Here is a 23,263-nt window from a genome sequence, read left to right as displayed (position 1 = left end):
ATGGACGTTATTCAATTCAATTCAATTTTATTTGTATAGCCCTTAATCACCATTAAAGTCTCAAAGGGCTTAACAGGTCAAATATTTATGACTTAATTGATTTATGACTTAATCGTTATTGATTTAATTGTGAAACTATCCTTAATGTAATGAAGTCTGATGAACTATGTTAGTTAATCAGAGGTCATTATGGTTAACTGATCATTTGGCTTACACTTGCACAAAACCGTCATAGCTCGGCGGGCCCCAATGGGAATCAAACCCATACGCTTTGCACTTTTAATGCCAGCTCTTCAAGTGGAGCCAGACTATACTTACAGTGTTATTTTACTACCATTAATATCACAACTTCCTGCAAGCAGCAAAAAATGTTAGAAACACGGGGATGAACAGCAGGCCATGGAGCAGCCCAAACCCAATGACCAGAAACATGACCTTGAAGAAGGTCCTGAAGATGTAGCTTCCAGACGCGGACAGCACCAGCACCCCCAGGATGGTGGACGAGGCCCCCTGGAGCACGGGGCCGCCCGTCTGGCCCAGGGCCTCCACCGCCCTGTCGTTCGGAGCACGTTTGGCGCTGCAGACGAAGGAGTAGGAGACGTGGGTGGAGAAGTCTACAGAGAAGCCGACGCAGATGACCAGGTTGATGGCGGAGATGGAGTCCAGGCTGACGCCCCACAGGGCCATGAAGCCAGCCACGCCAACGAGGACCGAGCACACGGCGAAGGCCACCCACAGGCAACACACCGGGTTCGGTATCAGTATGAGCGAGACCGACAGCATCACGGCCACGGCCACGAGGACAGTCTCCACAGCGTGGTCCGTGATGATGGCGTATTGGTCATAGTAAATAAACGCAGGGTGGTAGACCAAGAGATCCACCTTGCAGTGCTCTGCCGCTCTCCTCAGACCGAGCAAGATCTGCTTCTTGGTGGCTGTGTTAAGGGTCTGAACGAAAAAACGAGAGGCGTGAATCCCGTCTACGCTGTAGTTGAGATCTTGTCTGAAGATGGGGTTGAGTTTGAGGAAACTAGGCAAGTGGCTTAGAAACCCCTCTTTAGAACTAACGTCGAGGTTGCTTTCATTTGCGTACTGTTTGAATGACAGGAACCAAGCCGATGTGCTATTGACGTAGCTCAGGTTTTCAAAATCCACGAAACATAACATTTTTTGTGCCTCTTGGCTCCAGTAGGGGAAAGGCTGCTTCACAGCCACCATTACATTCTGACCATACTCTGAGAAGTGCTGTCTCTGGGTGTTGTAGTAGCGGATGATGTAAGAATCATCCAAGGCCAGGTGGCTGACATCAAGCCCCTCCTCCAGTGTGGAGCAGCCGTAGATACCGCCAGCCAGATACCCAACATAGACCATGGATACCAACCCTTTAGTCCACGCCTGTGTCACAAACGGCCCGTAGAACTTCTCAAAGAATCGGCTCACTGGGTCGGCCTCCTTACCGGTCGCCCGGTCGTAGCTCCCGCCAACACAGCAGACGCCAAATGCCCCTGAACCCCCAGGTGGAAGTTCTTCGGGGATCTTGCTGCAGATCAACCAGTGCCTGTTCTCAGCCTCCCTCTGGCCATTAAGAGCCAGGAAGGCCCCCAGGAACGTGATGTTGTACAGGTAGCAGAACGCCACCGCAGCCCCGGCGTAGAGGCTGAAGGTGCGCACCGAGGCCAGCGGCGAGCAGCAGCCTGTGAAGAAGGCCAGCGCGTCCGTCAGGCTGGTGATGGTGATGGAGACGGCCGCCTTGCCGTACGTACTGGCCAGCCGGTCGGGAGGGCTGTCCATTACCCGCGTCCTCTGCCAACAGGACACCATGATAAACATGTCGTCAATTCCTATACCTTAATGTGAAAAAGGTCACAATTTAAAATTGTCAGTTATTGTCTGAAACTATAGGAAAGTGCAATGATTTGTAGGGTTAACATTTACTACTGAGACCTACACACAACGATTAAGAATCACTCACAGTACCTTTTGGCTGGAAGTCAAACACCTTAACCACTACTTTATGCTGGCCCCATTATTCAGTTCTTATATTTTCTTCACCTGGGTGGCTTTAGAGGGCCCCTCCGACCCCAGGACCAGGTTCATGCAGAGCAGGTGTTCGGTCATATTGAGCCCTCTCGCTTCACCCTACCCCAGCCGGCAACCAACCTGACTCAGGCCAGGTGAGGCTGAATCACACACAGTCCACACTGCTGTTGGACATGGTTCCTTCCTTAAAAAAATTGTCTGGTGGTTTTGGATGTGTTGATGATGCCCATTAGAACCTTACCCAGAATCATGAAGGGACAGGAGGCCACCGTCATGACGAAAGGACAGCCTAGGAAAAGCAACATGCCGAAACTGCTCAGGACAGCGAGACCGGTGGACAGAACTCCAACGCCCCCCACCCAGATCTTACTCCGCACGTTGTCCATCCTACATCAGTCAGTGACAGAATTACAGTTCAATATTGCAGTTTGTTCTTCTACCTTTGATTATTTTGATGAATCAAGTAATGAGTTACTCACCTCCAACAACATAGGACTGTAAATAAGATAACAATGGCATATGTGATGGAGAACAGCTGGACGATTGAAGCGGGGGTCTTTTCAAATTCCCACTGCATTGACATGGAAGTGGTGTGTGATACCTGGAAAGATATATAATAATTAATACATACCACAACATACAAAAAAAGGTGGTCCAACTCTACGATAACCATACCTTAATCTTTTTCATAGACGTATTGGACATCAGAGCCATGAAGTCCTTCAGCCAACGATCCGATACCATCTTGTTATCCCCGAGTAAAAAATAACTTAGCTGAATGGCTTCAGCAATTTGGACAACCCTGTTCCCTTTGTTCAAAGAGACACTCCCTAGACTCGTGTACAACGGTACCCTCCCAAAACGACCATCGTACCACGGAAACGTCAAATTGATGAGTTCCACATTCCTTGCATTGTAGTTAAGGATCTTCAGGATATCGTTGGAGTAGCAGGCTCCCCTCGCCACCTGAGCACACAGATCTGCGTATTGAAATGTTTGGTTGTCCATCTCCACCGACATATTCCTCACATGCACATCCAGGTCAAGGATCTCCTGAAGGGACTCTGCTGTGAGGATGTCTGTTTCATGGGTGGCTATGAAGGTCCCATAAGTCCCGGCGGTGCTCAGCCTCAGACTGGAGGCCATGGAGCCATCCTCTGGGAAGGTCTCTTGAATGTACCTCCTCTCCGTCTTGGCTGCCCCGCTCACAGGGGTGAACTGCTCCTCGATGTCGTTGGACAAGCGGCTCTTCACAAGGTAGAACCCGCTCCCCAGCCCGGCTGAGAGCACCAGAGGAGCGGTGAGGAACCACCAGGGATGGCTGCCGATGAGACGACCCAACGCACAGAAGAAGATGCGCAGAGGTCGTTCCAGGCAGTCTGTGTAGCATCGGGCCATGAGGAAGAACAGAAGAAACCTAATGGAATATGAGGCTGAAATGCAGAAATAATGTGTACTGATGCTCTACTAGTGCTGATGCTTGCTCTCCACCCCAAAGACTGAAGAACTCATGGACAAGGTTTCAGCTGCTCATTTATTTGCTGTGTGTGTGTGTGTGTGTGTGTGCGTGTGTGTGTGTGTGTGTGTGTGTGTGTGTGTGTGTGTGTGTGTGTGTGTGTGTGATTATCTAATACATGGGTAGATCCTAAATGGGTAAAGGTGTAATTATCAGTAGCCTAACTGGAAAGACAATTGAACACTTGTGCTATCCAGTGGCTGACTGGTTCCATTTCCCTGTGTTACTGGTGTTGAGTCTCCCCCCACCGGGCCCCCGAGGCTCCTCCCTGGGCTCCAGGGCCCCTAAGATCACTGCAGTGTTTGTAAAGCCTTAAGACGCACCACAATGGGGGCTTGTGCTTGTATGTTTTTCCCTTTGTTTAGGATAAAGCTGACTCTTTGTTTAGGATAAGAAATGGAAGAATTCCACCTGTGCTTCAGGATGAGAGTGGAAAGCCGTACTCAGGATAAGCCATGTATAGCATGTCTTTCAGATTTTATTCTGTGAAAAACACATTGTGCTACAGAAAGGCAAATGAAAGACTTTTTTATTTGCATGACAACATTATTGCTGGGGGTGATCATGTTTTATATTGTAAACCAAATGGACATGTAAACCAAGATGATCCGTATGAGGGTGATACTGTGTTGATCCTCATTATTGTTGATATAATACATTGTTTTTAAAGGGTGCCTTTACATTCATAAACGATACACGTGGTTTCAGCAGTTACGTAATCGTCCTACAAGGTGATTGTAACATGTATAAAGTAGTTACATCTATGCAGCAAGGAGCAATTGTACCCCGCAGGCCAACTGATTATTCGGCAAACAAGAGGATGGTTTTGGACTTTAAGCCAGGGGTTCCCAAACTTTTTTGTTCCAAGGACCGGCATATTCATGAAAAGATTTTGAGGACCAGTAGTCATTTTATTGCATCATTTTAAGATGCATCATTTTAAAACTAAAGATGTGGCTGTTTTTCAAGGTGGTTTATTTGTCATATTCACAACAATTAAAGCAACAGCATTGCAATGCTTGAGTCTCAGGCTCCCTTCAACAATGCAATAATATAAGAACTACAATCTATAAGAGAAACACAAGAAAAGTCACCCTTGACTTCCATGAACACAAAAGTAGTGCAAAGAGTTGAAGTTGAAGTTCAAGAGTTCTATTGGACACATACAGATAGAAGAAATGCAACGATATGAAAAGTGGCAGTGCCTCCTAAGACACGGTGTATTTACAGTGCTTGATTTACAGTGGTTTAGTTATATATTATGAACTAGGTGGCAACAAAGACTAATTGTGTGAATTTAATATACCAATCTATAAACTTTCAGAACATTTCACAAAAATGTTCCCTTTTCTCCACTACAAGTAAGTGTATGGAGTCTATGTGTTGGAGGAAATAACATGACTCGTTTAGCCTCCGTTTTTTTTTTTTTTTCTAAACATTTCAAGGCCCGGTTCTAACGGGCCCACGGACCGCTGGTTGGGCACCGCTGCCTTAAGCGACATGGACCGGCGTGACGTCACAGGCGGTTTGCGGGCGGAAGTGGCTCAGAAACCATCTGGAGGCTCCGGATCAGACGCTAGCTGCTCCTCCGCTCCCCGAACAACACGTTAACACAACACGTTAACACACCTCAAAGCACTGCCACAGCTGGTCCATAGTTACACCATGGACGAAGACATCCTGACAACCCTCAAGCTATTGATTATTGGCGAGAGTGGAGTCGGGAAATCCAGGTTGGAAACTCCGTGGCTAGCTGGCTAGCTGTTTTGTTGACATTGTGTTGTGTTGTGTGTTCGTCCTGCTGTCCGCTCCTCCTCAGGGCTTCTGTGTACAGACAGCATACGGGGCCTACATTGTAGTGTGTGGGAGAACAGGCTGATCCCCACTGTCTGCAGAACTTATAACGTGTGAACTAAGTGCTTACAAGTCGGATAGTTTATCAAGTTGTTTAATCAAGTTAACAGTGAAAATACACATTTTGTTGGAATGCCTTATCAAAACACGACATGTTTATGTCATGTATGATTCGCTATTAACCACAATGCCTTCCCCACGCTGTAGTCTCCTGATCAGGTTCACAGATGACACGTTTGATCCAGAGCAGACAGCGACCATAGGTAACACACACACACACACACACACACACACACACACACACACACACACACACACACACAGGTAACACACTCACACAAGACCATAGGACACACACACATGACCATAGGTAACACACACACACACACACACAAGACTATAGGTAACACACTCACACAAGACCATAGGACACACACACACACATGACCATAGGTAACAAACACACAAGACCTCATGTATTAAAACACAAACTAACACACACAAACACATTCATCTCGCCAAAAGTAAGAGGTATGCTTTTGAGCAGTGTTAAGGGGTCATTCAACTTTGATAACCCATGATGTGCTCCTCTGCCTCACCCATGTGTATTCAAATGTACCCAATCAAAACCAATAGTAACTCTCCTCTAGTGCTAACTACACTTCTTAAAGCTCTTATGTTCTCTAAGCATTTTACTTGTTTATTCGAAGGTGTGGACTTCAAAGTAAAGACAATCGCCATCGATGGAAATAGTGCAAAGCTTGCCATTTGGGTAAGCTGAATTCAGATTCTTGTTACAGCATTACTGACATCATAATCTTTGGTCGTAGTGAAAAACATATTGAAGCGAAACATCTCGCCACTAGGGGGCAACACAGCACAGTACTGTAAACAAAAAGTGAGAGATGAGTAAGGAAGATATGATTGGTCACTGGGTAAGATATCCACCCTCCTTTGTTGTTGTTGTATGTGTTTTTATAGGACACAGCTGGGCAGGAGAGGTTTCGCACCCTCACTCCCAGTTACTACCGCGGTGCGCAGGGTGTTATTCTGGGTGAGTCTTCTGCCATCGGATCTAATGGAACCATACCTTACTCCAAAAGGATATCTCTCTTTGACCTGCTTTGTCCTGCTAGAGTTAGTGTCCCCACGTGACTCTATAACAGTGGATATTATTCACAGGTACTGTCCCCACGTGACTCTTTATAACAGTGGATATTATTCACAGTTAGTGTCCCCACGTGACTCTTTATAACAGTGGATATTATTCACAGTTACTGTCCCCACCTGACTCTTTATAACAGTGGATATTATTCACAGTTACTATCCCCACGTGACTATATAACAGTGGATATTATTCACAGTTACTGTCCCATTTTGACTCTTTATAACAGTGGATATTATTCACAGTTAGTGTCCCCACCTGACTCTTTATAACAGTGGATATTATTCACAGTTAGTGTCCCCACGTGACTCTTTATAACAGTGGATATTATTCACAGTTACTGTCCCCACGTGACTCTTTATAACAGTGGATATTATTCACAGTTAGTGTCCCCAGGTGACTCTTTATAACAGTGGATATTATTCAGTTACTGTCCCCACGTGACTCTTTATAACAGTGGATATTATTCAGTTACTGTCCCCACGTGACTCTTTATAACAGTGGATATTATTCACAGTTACTGTCCCCACGTGACTCTTTATAATAGTGGATATTATTCACAGTTACTGTCCCCGGGTGACTCTTTATAACAGTGGATATTATTCACAGTTAGTGTCCCCACCTGACTCTTTATAACAGTGGATATTATTCAGTTACTGTCCCCACGTGACTCTTTATAACAGTGGATATTATTCACAGTTAGTGTCCCCACGTGACTCTTTATAACAGTGGATATTATTCACAGTTAGTGTCCCCACGTGACTCTTTATAACAGTGGATATTATTCACAGTTACTGTCCCCACCTGACTCTTTATAACAGTGGATATTATTCATTGTAGGGCTTAAGGAAGCTTACTCACTGTATCATGTAGTGTGTTCCCTCTCCTCTCTTTCATCTGTCTCGTATGGAGTCGTGTGTTACCTGTTGTCTCTGTTGGTTCCAGTGTGTTACCTGTTGGTTCCAGTGTGTTACCTGTTGTCTCTGTTGGTTCCAGTGTGTTACCTGTTGATTCCAGTGTGTTACCTGTTGGTTCCAGTGTGTTACCTGTTGGTTCCAGTGTGTTACCTGTTGGTTCCAGTGTGTTACCTGTTGGTTCCAGTGTGTTACCTGTTGTCTCTGTTGGTTCCAGTGTGTTACCTGTTGTCTCTGTTGGTTCCAGTGTGTTACCTGTTGTCTCTGTTGGTTCCAGTGTGACCTGTTGGTTCCAGTGTGTTACCTGTTGTCTCTGTTGGTTCCAGTGTGTTACCTGTTGTCTCTGTTGGTTCCAGTGTGTGACCTGTTGGTTCTAGTGTGTGACCTGTTGTCTCTGTTGGTTCCAGTGTGTTACCTGTGGGTTCCAGTGTGTTACCTGTTGTCTCTGTTGGTTCCAGTGTATGACGTTACTAAGAGGGACACCTTCACCAAGCTGGAGAACTGGCTGAACGAGCTGGAGACGTACACAACCCGGAACGACATCGTCAAGATGCTTGTTGGCAATAAAATTGACAAAGTATAATTTATTTTCCCACATACAGCATTACTAACTGCATGAAACGTAGTATTTTATCAATTTCTTAACTATACAAGCAATAGAATATCTTTTATCATTTTAATTAATTTTATCTGTAATCTGAGACATTTATTTAAAGTTTGATCTTTAAAAGATTTTTGGTTTTCTTTCCAGGACATCCATGAAGTGGACCGAAACGAGGGCCTGAAGTTTGCTCGGAAACACTCCATGTTATTTATCGGTACGTGTCTCTCTGTCCCCAGGGACCACCATGGGCGGGTCAGCCTTGTATGGACTTCTTCAATGGTTTTTAAGTCAGGGAAATTCTATTTTCATGTTGATGATTGTTGTCTGCCTGCCTAGTTTATTCATTAGATCTCCCTAGGCAAAAGACACACATCATATTAGTCTTTATAGGCCAAAATAAAGATGATAAACGATACGTTATTTACATTTTTTCTGTCAACATTTTGAAGTTGTATACAGTACGTTGAAAAATGTATCTAATCTCAGCAGGGGTTGTGTACATCACAGTGAGCTGGCTTTAAGTATGTTCTGTACCAAGCCCAGCGTCCATCCCTCAGACTGGGGAGAGGAGACGAGGAGACGTTAGCACAAGCTGCTCTCTCTTTAGTTCAGGTTTGTTGCTTTGTTTATCCAGCTCTGGCAGCCCATCGCTCTCTGCCATCAGCGGCTGGAAGACTCTCCACAAGGAGCTCATGTTGGAATTAAAAGGAGCGGGCTGTCTTTGGTTTATCGAACCACGTCTCGACACGTGTTCCCCATTCCCCCTCGGTCCGCCCCGCTCCGGGGAAATTAGGTTAGCCTCTTCTGTGGAGTTTCCATTTTAGAATGAGTGAAAGGGAAGAGAAAAAAAACCATCGGTGGCCAGAACAGAGAAGATGTCATGGGGTTTTAGGGTCCTTCACTGCGTGCGCCTGTCGTGTTTCCACAGGATGTCTTTTAGCTGCTCTGATGAAGTCATCTCGTGCCATTTTATGACATTTTTGTCAACGCGTGTCCATCTTAGACGAGTCCAAATCAAATGGGTTGGATTCGGTTAGTTGGATCTTGCAGTCCCATTTGACTGGCTGACGGGACAGCTGTGTTTCCTGCGCATTCATTGGAAACTTCAGAAAAGTTCTCCCGACCATGAAACTTGTTTATCTGTTTTTTATTGCACTGTACTGACATGTGTTGATCAACCCGCCCTGTTTCAGAGGCCAGCGCCAAGACCAAAGACGGGGTCCAGTGTGCCTTCGAGGAGCTGGTGGAGAAGATCCTCCAGACACCAGGGCTGTGGGAGAGCGACCACCCGGGCCAGGGGGTCCGTCTGGGGGAGCAGGAGCCCCAGGCCGGCAGGGCCTGCGGAGGGTACTGCTCCATACCCTGAATACCACCGACCTACCTGGGGAAATGACCGGACCGGACACAGGAACGGCAACCGAATGAGAGGGCGGGTAGGGGCGGGGGGGAGCCTAGTGGTACAGGTTCTGTATCGAAGGATCTCATTTGATCGAAGGCCTCAGATCTTATCCGGTCAGGCCAACTTTTGCTGTTTGCACACTTCCTGTTAACTCTCGTTTGTCTTGTTTGTTCTTTCACAGGATTTTTTTTTAATATCTTCCTGGTCAACTCTATATCAAAAGATACAAAAAAAAACAACTCGTGACAGGAAGTGCATTATTTTAATTAGTCCGCCCATGCTAGATGATTGTCATCTGGTTTCCATTCATCACGTCAGCAACGGTTACTCTATTTTCCCCCATTTTTTTTGTTCTTGCTCAAACTGCTGCAAGATAAGACCTAATGTAAAGCGGCTATATCATGCAGCAATTTGTAGGATACAGTGCAGGGCTGGGAACGGTAAATCCAATAACAATATCTAAAATCCTGCAGGGCTTGGCCCACGGCTCGTGTGTGTGTGTGTGTGTGTGTGTGTGTGTGTGTGTGTGTGTGTGTGTGTGTGTGTGTGTGTGTGTGTGTGTGTGTGTGTGTGTGTGTGTGTGTGATCACTTGGAGAGAGGCTGTGGGACCTGAAGATTTGGCTCTTTTAAGATGACCCTTATATCAAAGGGAGGCATGTGGCCTGTTTTCTTTTTCATTTGAAGCATTAATAGATTTTATGCATAGACCCCCCCTCTCCCCATTAATATGTATACCAAATCAGCAGTTTTTATTATCTTTCTTATGTAATTATATCTATTTAGTCATGATTTTCATTATTCTTTATTGCATCTTCTTTATTTATACCGTTTTCTGTACTTTGATGTCTCATTGCAGATTTGCTGCCACGCAGTGCTCTGAAATCGACTCAGTATTTGGTCAGGAGAGTATGCATACACTAATTTTGGCAGTTTAATTCAAGAAGCTTTCACAGTATCATAAAGCCTCTTTACTCACTGGCACTTTCTCCTTACGTACCCCTATCTACTCTAGCAATTACAAATTGCCTCAAAAAAAAGATTATTGATTAGACCTATTTGGTAAAGACATGACACTCTACCATTGTAAGTCAATTTTTCTATCAGAGGCACGTCTCAGTAAGTTTCCTCCAGTGTCTGTGCCACCTGAGGTTATTTCATGGTCACTGTACCGTCATCATGTTTTCTTCATTTCTATTAGTTTTTGCTGTTGGCTGTTAAACATGTAATATATGAAGGGTTTGTTTTTTCTTTATAGGTTACCAGTATGCTCTTTTCTGCATTTTAGTTGAGTCCAATACCCTTAAAATAAAGAATTGCCTTATTATTCCGTGACATGTGGGACCGTTACAAACTGCTATAACCTGGACACGTCTGTGTTTCCAACCGAAATAAAATAAAAATGCCTACCGTTAAAAAACAACATCTTTGTAACAACAACAACAAAAACAACCAAATGGTTACCTCTGGACAGCCGTAGACTAAACATTGTCCTGGACTAATCAGGCTGGCCTCTGCTCAGTGTGTCCGTGCTAACCAGAAGCAGCTTGCGGCGGACGGATGGAGTGAGGCTCAGTGTTTCCACTAAAGCCTTGCAGATGACTGAACAGGCTCCACGTTTTTCGTGCAGAGAACATTCTTCAGTCCAAATGTCACAAAGCAGGCGGGAGCAGGGACCCCGAAGTGGAAACCTTCTGGTTAGTATGTCTCCCAGCGCGGGCTGCCAGAGGAGCGTGTGTCATTAGGAGACGGCGGCTGTTTGTGGCGACGTGGGACGGTCCCCATGTGTCGGCAGTGGCTTATCGTGTTCTGGGGCCCTGCTGGATTCAGGGGCCCTTTTGCACGGGATTCTGAGGGGAGGTCACACATATCCCAAGGTCTCGTTAATTATTTAAAACAGATGAAGAACTTGAAGGTATGATGTTTGCTTTTGGAGGCAATGAGGGCCAAGAAAAACAACTGGTTTTGTGCTTTGAAAGGACTCAAATCAAACTGTAAATGTGTAGACCTGGACTCGAGGGAGAGCACACTCTATAAAGTAGCCTACACTATAGTCAGTCGGTCCTTAGTGTGAGCCCTGCTGTATGTTGACGTAGTTCTGGGGGTGGGATGGGTGTTTCACTCCCAGCTGAAGGCTTCTTGGTTCTCTCATTACTAAATAGTAAAAGTAATAGCCGGCCATCTAAAGAACTAAATGTTTTAAGATAGAGCCAACTTTCTACAACTAGAGACCTTATATGTTTACCAATGTATTTGTTTTCGTTTACGACTGCAGCATAGTGCCCTGATTAATATATTTTTAAAAAAGCTGTTACTGTAAGATGATATTGACATGGGGCTGGATCATAATGATCATGAATCATAAAGAAGGATACACCATGCAGATTGTTTTCACAAATTGTTTATTACAATTGTTCCTTTGAGTACAAGTTTATCATTGGATAATATTCCAGTCCCGTGAAAAGTTAATATAACTTACATCATCAGAGAGAAATGGAAGAAAAATAAAACTGCAGAACATTTAATTTTACAATTTAAAGATATGAAGTTTAACAATGTTATAGAAAATAACAATATTAAGACGCAAGAAGAGTGCTTTCCATTCCTGCCTGTATATAAAATGATAAACCTTGACTTGAGACAATACATCTAAATGCTATAAGCGAGAGCGAACCTAACCAACTGCTACACTCCGTTAGCCAGGGCTAGCTTGACCGTCTGGATTTCAAGGATGTGAGAAGACTTTTGGATGATGCGTCTGGTGAGGGTGTTTCCCACGCTGATAATGGAGCCCACAGTGCAGCTCTGCCACGGGGCTCCAGTAGGGCCCAGGGTGCAGGCCTTGCCTACACTATTGGTCATTGCGGTGCTGGTAGGTCCCCTGGTGCAGCTCTGTCCTGGGGTGCTGGGGGACCGACACATGTGTGGGCCCTGGGCCAGGTTGGTCAGAGCCATGGCAGCATGGATCTCTCCCCAGCCCTCCCTCTCCTGCTGGCCTCTGAACCACACAACCAAGGAATAAATAACGTGCAATGAATACCAGAGGGCCTAGCAAGAATAACATTCAACAAATGGATATTTATTGGCAAATAGTCATGCCCTCACTAATACTGGGTGGGGAAGAGAAAAGACTACTTTATCCTGCTTGTTGGTTTATTGTTATTATAACTAGAGTTTGTAGTCGATAGTGTAACAAATTTCTGAACACATAATATAACATTTTGCCTATAATGTTACAACGTATAACATTCGTTCACCACAAATGACTCTTAAAAGCAGTGCCAACATTAAAATATTTTTTAACCATTCAGCGAACAAAAGGCGACTGGCTGATTATCATTTAGGGGGCAACTCAATAACATGCATAAGGGTCATCAACACGCCCGCTGAAGTGGTGTGAGAAATACAGACTTTCTACTCCTTATTCACATTTAAGGTAATTTACATTTCCTACGGAGAAAATATTACTTCAGGGGTAGTATTATTCAGAAGATATTCAGGTTACAAATGTCAGGATATGTTGTTCACACATACGGCTCATCAGGAGAATATCAGGACTTACATGTGTGTCTGAAAGCAGCTAGTGTGTGAGCATTTGATTACATTATACAATTAGTCAATTTATGGTAATGGGTAATTGTTCAATGGAAAGTGTAGCATACTATTCATACAAATCAGTTATTATATTGCTTTTACTGTTATTCAGGGCTGAAAAGTGCATTGACATTTTAAAATGCAAGGAAACTGCTATTGGTTAATTGAAAAATAATAATCATCATTGAGATTAAACATCTCTTCCAGTGTCCTGGCCAAGACAGGCAGCAGTAGCCTACAGTCACACATAGCATACACACAAAGTATAAGAAAAATTCAACAACTAAAACAGTCTGCAGGGGGGAGGGGGATATCAATATCGCAAGACATTTGGGGAGGCTGAAGGAAGAGAGTAGTATTAAGTTTGAGCTACAAAGTGTAGTGTTGTGGTGGACTCTATAGCAGGGGCGGACTGGCCATCGGGAGGTTCGGGAGATTTCCCGAGCGGCCGGACGGTTTCAGGCCGAGCCGGCCGGCTGCATTTGTCCTTGTTTTATTATTTTTTTTTTAAGAAAATAAAAAAATATGAAAGCGACTTGGGCTGGCCTGCTGGATATTCGCAAACAGTGCGAAACGATAACCTCAATTTAGAGGTGGTATCACTTTTACACATAGTGTATCGGGGCAAAGCGAGCGGCCAAACAGCCCTCCCAAATCAGACTGCTCCGCGTTCTGTCAAATCTGATTGGCTCAGCCTGACACACGGCCCGGGTCACTCACTTCCCGTTAACCTCCCTCTGAAGTCACAGAAAAATACGAAAACGTTGAAAAGGAACAGGACACAGCAGCATGACAGGTGCACTAGTGGGCATGTTTGGCAATAAAATAATGGCTTAAACTCCTAAACTCATTAATATTAGCCTTACATCAAATGTATTTTATTTCTTTGTCTTTCATTTTGTTATTTTCTTTGTATTTAAAGGGTAACTGTTCCTCCTAAATGATTAAAAAAAAACATAAATTAAGAGAATATCCACTATTCCCTTTAATGTAGTGGCCTGCTAAATTGGAATTATTTGTTACTTGTCATTTTCATGCAAATGTAGCTCTACCGTCAACACAGGCAGATTCAGGGTCCAGCAAAGGGGAAGCTGAGCTAGCAGTACACCGAGATGAGGGATTTCATTGTATTGAGTTGTATTTTCTTCCACCCTCAACAACCCCCCAGAAAAGGTATGTGTATCTATGAAACCAATGACGGTATAAACAGAAAGTGGCTCACATGCTGTAAGAAAGACAACTCTCTGTTCTGCTCAGTATGTTTTGCCTGTGCAAAGCCATCTGCACTATCTGGAACCTTTTCACCCTTGCTTTACCGAGGGTTGCTTATTTGCTTATAAAATATTTGCATGTGATACTCACACAATTCTAACCACACGCACATTCCAACATTGACATGTATTTGCAATGCAGAAATCCACGGTTGAGGGCTACTTTCTATTATTTTACACAGTGGCAAAATTCTACACATGCTATTCTCGCGGTCTCAAGAAAGGCCTCTCCATCCGAAAGTCCTGGGACAGATTTTTGTCCCAGTCCACCCCTGCTCTATTGACATAATTCACCATACTCTGTTATTGTCATGTTTTCGTTGTGTTATAGGGACACTGACTCTTTAAGATCACGTGAATTGTGTGTTGATATGCTGGTCGGTGCGATGTTTGAATTTAACGTTTTTTATATGACAAAATGAACGACCTACCGTTGCTTGATGAGGTGAGAAATTGTCTCGTCCCTTCTTTTATCGCAATTTCTACATATAAGACAGGATAGACAGGATGTCTTACCTGGGAAAGTTTGTCGACGGCAGAGCCGTTATGTTTAAAAACGACGTCTCAGCTGGGCGAGTGTCACTGCGGTGTGTGCGTGTGTGTTCTTACCTGCGTGTGTGTCGATGGCAGAGGCGTTATGATTAAAAACATAACGTCTTGCCTTGGCGAGTGTCGCTGCGGTGTGTGCGTGTGTGCTCTAACCTGCGCGTGTGTCGATGGCGGAGCCGTTATGTTTATGGGCGAGTGTCGCTGCGGTGTGTGCGTGTGTGTGTTCTTACCTGCGTCTGTCGATGGCGGAGCAGTTATGTTTAAAAACATAACTTCTTACCTCGGCGAGTGTGTCGCTGCCTTTGTCTTGACGTGCAGTGTGTGCACGTTCATGCGCATGTGCGTGTGTGTGCGGTGTGTGTATGTGCATGCTTGCGGTGTATGTATGCGTTCGCGCATGTTGTGTGTGTGTGTGTGTGTGAGCTGCAGGCTGCTTGGCACATGCGCACATGACCAACGTGAGTAACTGGTGTGACAGGCCTGCTGTTATAGTAGTAAGATATATGAGAACATGAATCAGTGTGATACCATGAGCTCATTAAACGAGTTGAGGATGAAAGAACAATGACCAAAGGACCAACATCACGATCGGTTGTCTCACATAAATACACTTACAGATCACGTTGGGTGGAGGCACAGTTGGTCGTGTCTGAAAGAGAAAGAATCCAAGACAACCAGTCAATAGGGTGTAGCACGTGTTTAGGGACTCAAGAGAGCCTACAATTGCACAATTGGAAAAGGTCAGATCACAAGATTACACAGTGTTTGAGTGTCTCTATGGTCCAGCCGTTTCTATGTGATTATGTGTGTGTGTGTGTGTGTGTGTGTGTGTGTGTGTGGCAGCCTATGTGAACTCTTACGGTCTTGCGTGTGTACATAAGTCTTCCAGGTTGTGTGTGACACTGCCAGAGAGAGAGGCTTAATGTGGGGGAGAGGGGCAGTGCAGCCAAACCAGCGCAATTAGGAAAGAACATAGATGTGTATCTGTGTAGCGTTGAGTAAATCTTCACTGGATTTACTCTGACATGCCCCCCAGGACCCCGCTGGACTAGTAGCAGTGAAGACCTGGCCGGGAATGCAGTCCCCACCACCGCTGAGATGTACAGCTTACCTCACATCAGCTGTATGTGGTGTGTGCGTGTGTGTTGGAGGACCCTAGGGTTCATACAGCCTGGAGACAAGAGGGAGGATCGGAGAGTTTTGCTGTAAGGCAAGTTCAGGGCTAGACATGGCTACACCAGAACTCATTTGTGTTCAAGTCAACTTCAAATCATTCTCTTTTTAAAGTCAAAAGCGGGATGACTGGCGAGTTTCTTTCCAAGAATGTACAAATGGAATAAGCTATCAAGATTTAAGGTTTCTACTGCATTCATTCTCCTGGATTCCTCCGGCTACTTATTGACCAGGTACCAAAGGAAAGCGAACATCAATCAACTTAAAGAGCATATTCTTTCATAAAGTGTCACAAGCATGATGACTTACATTTACTGCTGCTTATAAATCATGCAAAGGCTGCTAATATGGGCGATATGATGAACATCGGCCCAAGGTTTATGCTCAATTTGGTTATGATAGAATGACTGGTGGCTTAAATATCTAGAGTCTTAGTTATAGTCGACGGTCAGGCAGGAATCAGAAACAAAAGGTTATAAACAAAAGGTTATTCCTATTCCTATATCCTTCACTCGCGTTGTGTTGTTTTTAGGAAACTTAGCCGTGCAGTGTTTACATTGGTAGTCTCTCAAATATCAAGTGTTTTCTTCAGTTGTTTTCAACCTAACGAGTGGATGAAGAGTCTGCTGAATGACTAACTGCTAACAGTTTTACCGTCAGCTAGACCCCATCTACAGAGCTTCAGAAAGGCTCTAGACGAAACGCTTTCACCAAGCAGAGGTGAGGTATGTGTAATACATACTGAATGCGCAAAAAAAGCCTTGGTAGTTTTTCCACTTGTGATTGTTTATGCAATAATTTGCATAATGACAAAAACATATTTTCCATTTTGTCGTTTTTTTGGAATCAAGCCCCTTGGTTTTATTCAGCCGTGCAGACAGAGAGTGGTCGGGAGACGGTTTCTTCTGGGAATTGAATATGAGAGAGAAAGAGTACAACTTTGGACAACAAAGTGCTTATTCTCTCTCTGTTAACGTCCTTAAACAACCTATGCTGTGGTTTATTCCATCCTGAGGTAACACAAAACATCTCCTATCCACTCAAATCGACATATGTGGAGTGTCACCTCAACATGAACCTGATTTATAGAAGAGCCCAGCGATGACCCTACATGACTTCACTCAGAGCTCTGACCTATACACGCCAAAATAAAATAAACATTTGGGACTTTGGCGTCGTTCAGAGAGACGCCTCATCTAACAACGTGCATATTTTCATTCAAAACAATACGTGTGGAAAAACTAGACAAGGTATGTGTCAATATAACTTTTTCTCTCCTCTCCCTCTGCCGCAAATGAAACAGCGTTCCAGTCCTTTAACCAGACTCCAGCCTTCATCAGGTAACTCCTGAAGGCTCCGAGACGACCACTTGTTTTGCGCTACAAATGTTCCTCAGTGGTGTTCACCCTACACGACTCGTATTTGTATCATATTAAAATCGGAATCACTTTTGTTGGGCTGACAACCGACGAAAAACGGTGTGGATATGGTCGACTAGTTTTGTGAAACAATCTCTGCTTTCACTCCTTCGTTTCGAGGGTAGTCCTGCTATGTTTGCCCTCTCCTGGGCAGAGTAGAAATGTGTTAATGGTGTTAAAGCTTGTCATAGAACTGGCTGCTTCGCTTTTCCAGTCCACTTCCAGAAAGGAAGTACAGAGGAGAGTGGGGCAGGGAACTTTAATGCGACCAGAAGGGACACATTAAAATGTTACACAAACATCTCATCCGCTGCCATCCTGGATATTTTGGAAAAACTTTAAATTGACAAATTACCCAGGAGCTCCAGTTAGAAAAGAGCAACAATTTTGCTCATGAAATGAACAATTTGTTCATGAATGGATGAGGAGCTTCTACCTACCTACTATCCAGAAACCGCATCCAAGGGAACGGGTTTGGCAGAACCAGCAGGGAACGAAGAGCTGCTGGAGCTCCACTCTCACGTGGCAAGGGGAGGACTCACCGCCACTCACGTGGAGTCAGTCAGCAGGCCTACAGCTGAGGTCATCTTTTCCCTTTGCTATTACCTCTACACCAGGTGACTGTATAGTTAAACGTATAGTTTACAATACATTAAACCAGTGTGTTTCAATCTTGGTCTCAGGACACTCGGGTTCACAAGATATGCATATCAGGGACTTGGGAGAATGGTATAGGTGTGATGTTAAGTTAAGATCAAATAAAACAAATAAGCTTTGGATACTTGATGATCAATTAGGATCAAATCAAACCTCTCAAACAGCCGCCTGGGGCGTGTAGAACTCTGTCTTGGACACATGACTGACAGCAGCTCTGAAGCCGCTCTGAGAGACCTCAACATTGTCAGAACACTTGATGGCGCGAGCCTCCACTTCTCGCCCTGGGCAGAGTAAGTGTTGCAGACCTTGGAAAATTGTCCTTGAGGCAGACTGGACGTTTCCACCACCAAGACGCTTGAGCGGAACAAATGGTTCCTTGATATGGAAATCATATTTGTGGTGTGGAGAACTTTGCCAGCTCAAAGCAGCGTCCAACTTTAAAATGAGCATGTTCTGTGTGCATGAGGCCCTAATCGAGACTTGTATTAAAGCCCCTGGCTCAAGCCCACTGGGAAATGTGAGGCGTGTCAACATTAAGTGGCAGCATTTCTTATGAGCATTAGTTGAAGGTACCAAAGGTGTCCATGTTCCAGTCCCACATTTCTGTATGACTGTCTGCCACTCTCAAAACCGAAGAGAAGTAAAACTCACAAAAGCCCACATTATTTTGAAGAACCGGGCTCTTATGTAAGAACCCGGTTCTAATTCACTTAATACTTGTTTGACTGAACACTGCCGAACACGCTTCATAAAGGCAAATAGCATACAAAAGTAATTAAACTGTCTTTTATTTTCTGTTGGCGAACATGGGACTATGTCTCGGGTTAGGGTTTGGAATGACAACTCTCCTCGCTATTGCCCTCTGGCTGATTAGTTGGGATGTCTAATGGCCTGAATCTGCGGCAATGTGCTTGACCTTTGCTGCTGTTGTCATTTCTTTTCAAGTTAAATGTAAAATCCGACAAGAGGAGGCTATATATTGGCAGTATTTTGTGACCTATAATTTCCAGATGGATTAACAGGGCACTAATTACGAGAGACAATGTGCCTACTACTCACGTGCGTATGTGTGTGGAGAATTAAACGCAAACGTAGGTTTGAAGTCTCTCACCCACGTGGCAGACAAACTCTGTCTCCATCTCCGAGGAGCCGGCGGGAGAGAGCGCCTGCTGCTCGCCCTCGGCGGAGCTGAACGAGTCCTCCAAGCGGCTCCGCGAGCGCCGGGCCTGGGCAGCGTCAGCGGGGCGCGGCGTGCCCGCGGGCCGCCGGCGGTCGCTGAGGTAGCGGTGCAGCAGGCCGCTCTTGTACTTGGAGGGCGGCGAGAGGCTGCCGTCACTGCGGGGGGAGTCGGCCCGACGGAGGAGCCGGTGGTCCTCTTCGTGTTTCAGGGACGAGGACCCGCTGACGTCACACTGCTGGCCGACGGCAGTCTCCAAGGGACATTCTTCATCTGTGGATGTATATTTTTTAGATTTAGATTTTTGTAACGTAGCCTAGGTCTACAACCCGAGCATTATTTTATGTCTGTTACCTAGCATCTGCATACACCATACTTTAAGAAGTACAATTCGGAGGAGGATAGCCTCATTATTAATGAAATAATAATTAATGATACCATTGATACACATGGGTTAATCGTTGGACCCTTACCTTCAGAGTCGTCGCTGCACACGCTGAGCTTCTCGGCGTTGCCCTGGATGCACTGGTTGTACAGTTTGATCCGCAGCGCCCAGCTCAGGTCCGGCCGCCTCACCGTGTTCTTCAGGCGCCGCCGCGCGTTGGCAAACCAGTTGGACACCTGAACGACACAACTTTGTTGTTGTTGTGGAGACGCTACGGTGGTTGCAGTCCGACCAGCCTGAAACGCTTGTATGTCTGAGTGTTGACTGATTGCCTGGTTTGTTGATTGGAAATAAATCTGACAGGCCTATTAAATCTGCCTGTCTGTCGATGGGTTCCTTTTAGTCAACCAAGACAATCAGTTAGTCGAATCCCACAGTCTTTGATCCAGCATTTAGCCCGACAAGCAGGTGGTAAGTAAATCAGGTGGACAGACACATACACAGTCAGACATATTCCTCAGTCTGCCAGACAACCATCGAGCTGTCAGTCGGCTAATAAATGAAACAACCAGTAAATAAGTCAGTAAGATAGAGATACAGGTAGTAATTTGGGAAGACAGATCAGTCAGTGTGTCTGTGTGCAGGTGGTCTCACCTGGACCAGGTTCAGTCAGTGTGTCTGTGTGCAGGTGGTCTCACCTGGACCAGGGTCGGTAAGTGTGTGTGTGCAGGTGGTCTCACCTGGACCAGGGTCGGTCAGTGTGTCTGTGTGCAGGTGGTCTCACCTGGACCAGGGTCGGTCAGTGTGTCTGTGTGCAGGTGGTCTCACCTGGACCAGGGTCGGTCAGTGTGTGTGTGCAGGTGGTCTCACCTGGACCAGGGTCGGTCAGTGTGTCTGTGTGCAGGTGGTCTCACCTGGACCAGGGTCGGTCAGTGTGTCTGTGTCCAGGTGGTCTCACCTGGACCAGGGTCGGTCAGTGTGTCTGTGTGCAGGTGGTCTCACCTGGACCAGGGTCGGTCAGTGTGTCTGTGTCCAGGTGGTCTCACCTGGACCAGGGTCGGTCAGTGTGTGTGTGCAGGTGGTCTCACCTGGACCAGGGTCGGTCAGTGTGTCTGTGTGCCAGGTGGTCTCACCTGGACCAGGGATAGTCAGTGTGTCTTTGTGCAGGTGGTCTCACCTGGACCAGGTGGTCTCACCTGGACCAGGGTCGGTCAGTGTGTCTGTGTCCAGGTGGTCTCACCTGGACCAGGGATAGTCAGTGTGTCTGTGTGCAGGTGGTCTCACCTGGACCAGGTGGTCTCACCTGGACCAGGGATAGTCAGTGTGTCTGTGTGCAGGTGGTCTCACCTGGACCAGGTTCAGTCAGTGTGTCTGTGTGCAGGTGGGCTCACCTGGACCAGGGTCAGTCAGTGTGTCTGTGTGCAGGTGGTCTCACCTGGACCAGGGTCGGTCAGTGTGTCTGTGTGCAGGTGGTCTCACCTGGACCAGGGTCGGTCAGTGTGTCTGTGTGCAGGTGGTCTCACCTGGACCAGGGTCATGTTGGAGCCCAGGGCCAGCAGCAGCTTCTCGGTCTTGGTTGGGTAGGGGTTGTCCCGGTGCTTGTACAGCCAATGTTTCAGGGGTCTTGCCATGTCCTGCAGGGCCTGTCTCCTGTGGCGAACTTTGACCCCGCCCAGGCGTGACCTGAAGAAGATATCAACGTAACAACATAGAGCCTGGGTACCAAAGCGACATATGGTCACCGTAACTGTTGTAGCCATTTGAGATTCATCCTATCGCAGCACACAGTGGAGGTTTGGTAAGAAAACGATTGCAGATGGCATGAGCAGAAAATGATTTGGAATTCAACCTTTAAATGTAATTAAGATGAAAAGCTTTTTTCTCTTCAACTATACATTGACAAGGCTTTAATTGATTTGGAGCATGGTATTGGAACTGTTTGTACGATTGATTAACATGTAGTATCTGCTAAATGCCACTTTATGTGTAATAACAATATTACTCATGTTCATAAGTAAATACAATTCAGGACAACAGATACTTTTCATGAATAATATTGAACATGCAATAATGCCTTCAAAATAAGAGCCTCACATATATTATCCTCATCATCGTACCCATATCTCTTGCACTTTATAGTAGAGCTTTGTTCTGGTGAGTCTGAGCACGGCAGCAAGTCCGACGCCTGGTAGTCTTCTGAACCAGTTTGTCCGTGAGATGCTTCTACATGGATCAACCTGGTCCTCTCTTCCACTCTCCTCCTCTCCTTCTCTGCTCTCCTCCTCCTGTCCTCCTCTGCTCTCCTCTCCTCTGCTCTCCTCCTTCCATCCTCCTCTGGTCTCCTTTCCTCTGCTCTCCTCCTGTCCTCGTCCTGCTGTCTCCTCCTGTCCTCCTCTGAATGCAGGAGATTCACGGGCTGGTCCATTCTTTTGGTGCCCGGAGCACTTCCCGTAAACAGGTGCATCAGTGGACACGGTACATTCCCACTGACCCCTGTAACACGCCGATCAGACCACTAAGCTCTGTCCTGCTCTCTTTTGGTTCTCAAAGCACTGGGAAAAAATCCTCACAGATCGGAGAGAAGACTCCAGTCCCGCCAGCAGAAAAAGTCACCGACGACACAATAGAGCAAAGATCTGAGAATGTTCCTCGGGTGTAGCTGCTGCAACTCCTGGAGGAGAGTTCAAGTAACCTGCTCCATCACTGCCTATTGGCTCCTGCCGTCAGCCAATCGTATCTCAGGAGGACTCGGGGAGCGCATGCAGGCGAGAACAGGCATCTCAGCAGCAGGGGCGCCAGTGGAGCTCCATGTGTTGAGAACTGTAGCATTTGTATGAATACCAGCAGATGTGGTTGTTCAATTTATTAGCGCGTGTTTAATAACGCTTTATACTTAATGTGAGCGTGTGTATGTATGTGTGTCAGTGTGAATGGAAGCCAAAATCTCTGCAGTTAAGTAATACGACATGCTTCCATATTTCTTCACAAGGCTTATGAATCTCATGGATCTTGTGGTGTTCGAAAAATAGTCGCGTCAGCGAATAAAATATGTTGTGCCCAGAAATTCTGGAGATTTATGGGTGGTAATGACATGGTTCTTAATAAACCAGCAGAACCACTGAACAGCGCTTTGTGTTTGTCGGTGAGACCTGCTAAGTTCGAAGGGATATCAGTACAAATTGGCCTGTAAAAGAATTGCAATGTAAACAATGGAAAATAGAAATACATCTCTGCAGGTCTGTCCTGTGAGCCAGGTCGTGTTACCGTTTGCACTCGTGTGTGTGCGTGGGTGTCAAATGGCGTGCCTTTTTATGATGTCTAGAGAGATTATGCATAGTTAATGGTTAAGAAATAATAGCACATGTTTTCTTGTCTGCGTTTGGCCGTGTGCATTCAGGCAATACACTGAGCGCGCCCAGGACGTGAACAAGGTCTGACAGCAGCTCACCGTGGTGTTGTTAGTTCAACAGTAGGTAAGGATAACACCGTGGAATGGGCCCAAAACAGGGGTTGAAAAGTCAAACTACCGTTCTCAATATCATTTCATCA

The 23,263-nt window shown here is 45.6% G+C and overlaps 3 protein-coding genes across 4 annotated transcripts; 1 reads left to right on the top strand and 2 right to left on the bottom strand.

Moving 5' to 3' along the window:
- Positions 1 to 342: 342 nt before the first annotated feature.
- ptchd3b (patched domain containing 3b) lies at positions 343 to 3,438 on the bottom strand (the record flags this gene model as incomplete). Its single annotated transcript, XM_079751347.1, has 4 exons — positions 343 to 1,847; positions 2,282 to 2,427; positions 2,520 to 2,641; positions 2,893 to 3,438. 4 exons carry the CDS (start codon positions 3,436 to 3,438, stop codon positions 343 to 345), a joined length of 2,319 nt encoding a protein of 772 aa, XP_079607473.1.
- A 1,679-nt stretch (positions 3,439 to 5,117) lies between these two features.
- rab18b (RAB18B, member RAS oncogene family) lies at positions 5,118 to 11,501 on the top strand. The gene is made up of 7 exons (XM_079750321.1): positions 5,118 to 5,289; positions 5,618 to 5,673; positions 6,121 to 6,182; positions 6,392 to 6,464; positions 7,948 to 8,066; positions 8,241 to 8,307; positions 9,287 to 11,501. The coding sequence occupies exons 1-7, from the start codon at positions 5,222 to 5,224 to the stop codon at positions 9,457 to 9,459; spliced, it is 618 nt and encodes a 205-aa protein (XP_079606447.1). The 5' UTR covers positions 5,118 to 5,221; the 3' UTR covers positions 9,460 to 11,501.
- A 449-nt stretch (positions 11,502 to 11,950) lies between these two features.
- On the bottom strand, positions 11,951 to 22,321 carry LOC307085836 (homeobox protein Mohawk-like). 2 transcript variants are annotated; one of them, XM_079750716.1, is made up of 6 exons: positions 21,832 to 22,321; positions 21,238 to 21,397; positions 19,803 to 19,950; positions 19,264 to 19,602; positions 15,520 to 15,553; positions 11,951 to 12,488 (listed from the first exon to the last, which is right to left on the bottom strand). In XM_079750716.1, the coding sequence occupies exons 1-6, from the start codon at positions 22,176 to 22,178 to the stop codon at positions 12,176 to 12,178; spliced, it is 1,341 nt and encodes a 446-aa protein (XP_079606842.1). In that variant the 5' UTR covers positions 22,179 to 22,321; the 3' UTR covers positions 11,951 to 12,175. The 2 variants fall into 2 exon arrangements, with proteins under 2 accessions (XP_079606842.1, XP_079606841.1); XM_079750715.1 differs by having other exon boundaries at positions 12,347 to 12,488; positions 19,268 to 19,602.
- Between the last annotated feature and the right edge of the window lie 942 nt (positions 22,322 to 23,263).

The sequence above is a fragment of the Pollachius pollachius genome, assembly GCF_949987615.1.
Source record: "Pollachius pollachius genome assembly, chromosome: 14".
Classification (NCBI taxonomy): Eukaryota; Metazoa; Chordata; class Actinopteri; order Gadiformes; family Gadidae; genus Pollachius; species Pollachius pollachius.
The sequence above is the reverse complement of the archived record's forward strand: the minus strand, read 5'-3'. Positions and strand labels throughout refer to the sequence as shown.

Excerpts from the sequence above, each read along its gene's own strand:
- rab18b (XM_079750321.1), top strand. The coding sequence starts at position 5,222 with ATGGACGAAGACATCCTGACAACCCTCAAGCTATTGATTATTGGCGAG. Across the intron at positions 5,290-5,617 it reads AGTGGAGTCGGGAAATCCAG|TCTCCTGATCAGGTTCACAG; the intron begins GTTGGAAACTCC and ends CCCACGCTGTAG. Across the intron at positions 6,183-6,391 it reads GTGCAAAGCTTGCCATTTGG|GACACAGCTGGGCAGGAGAG; the intron begins GTAAGCTGAATT and ends GTGTTTTTATAG.
- LOC307085836 (XM_079750716.1), bottom strand. The coding sequence starts at position 22,178 with ATGCACCTGTTTACGGGAAGTGCTCCGGGCACCAAAAGAATGGACCAG. Across the intron at positions 21,398-21,831 it reads ATAAAGTGCAAGAGATATGG|GTCACGCCTGGGCGGGGTCA; the intron begins GTACGATGATGA and ends TATCTTCTTCAG. Across the intron at positions 15,554-19,263 it reads AGAGTTTGTCTGCCACGTGG|ACACGACCAACTGTGCCTCC; the intron begins GTGAGAGACTTC and ends TTTCTCTTTCAG.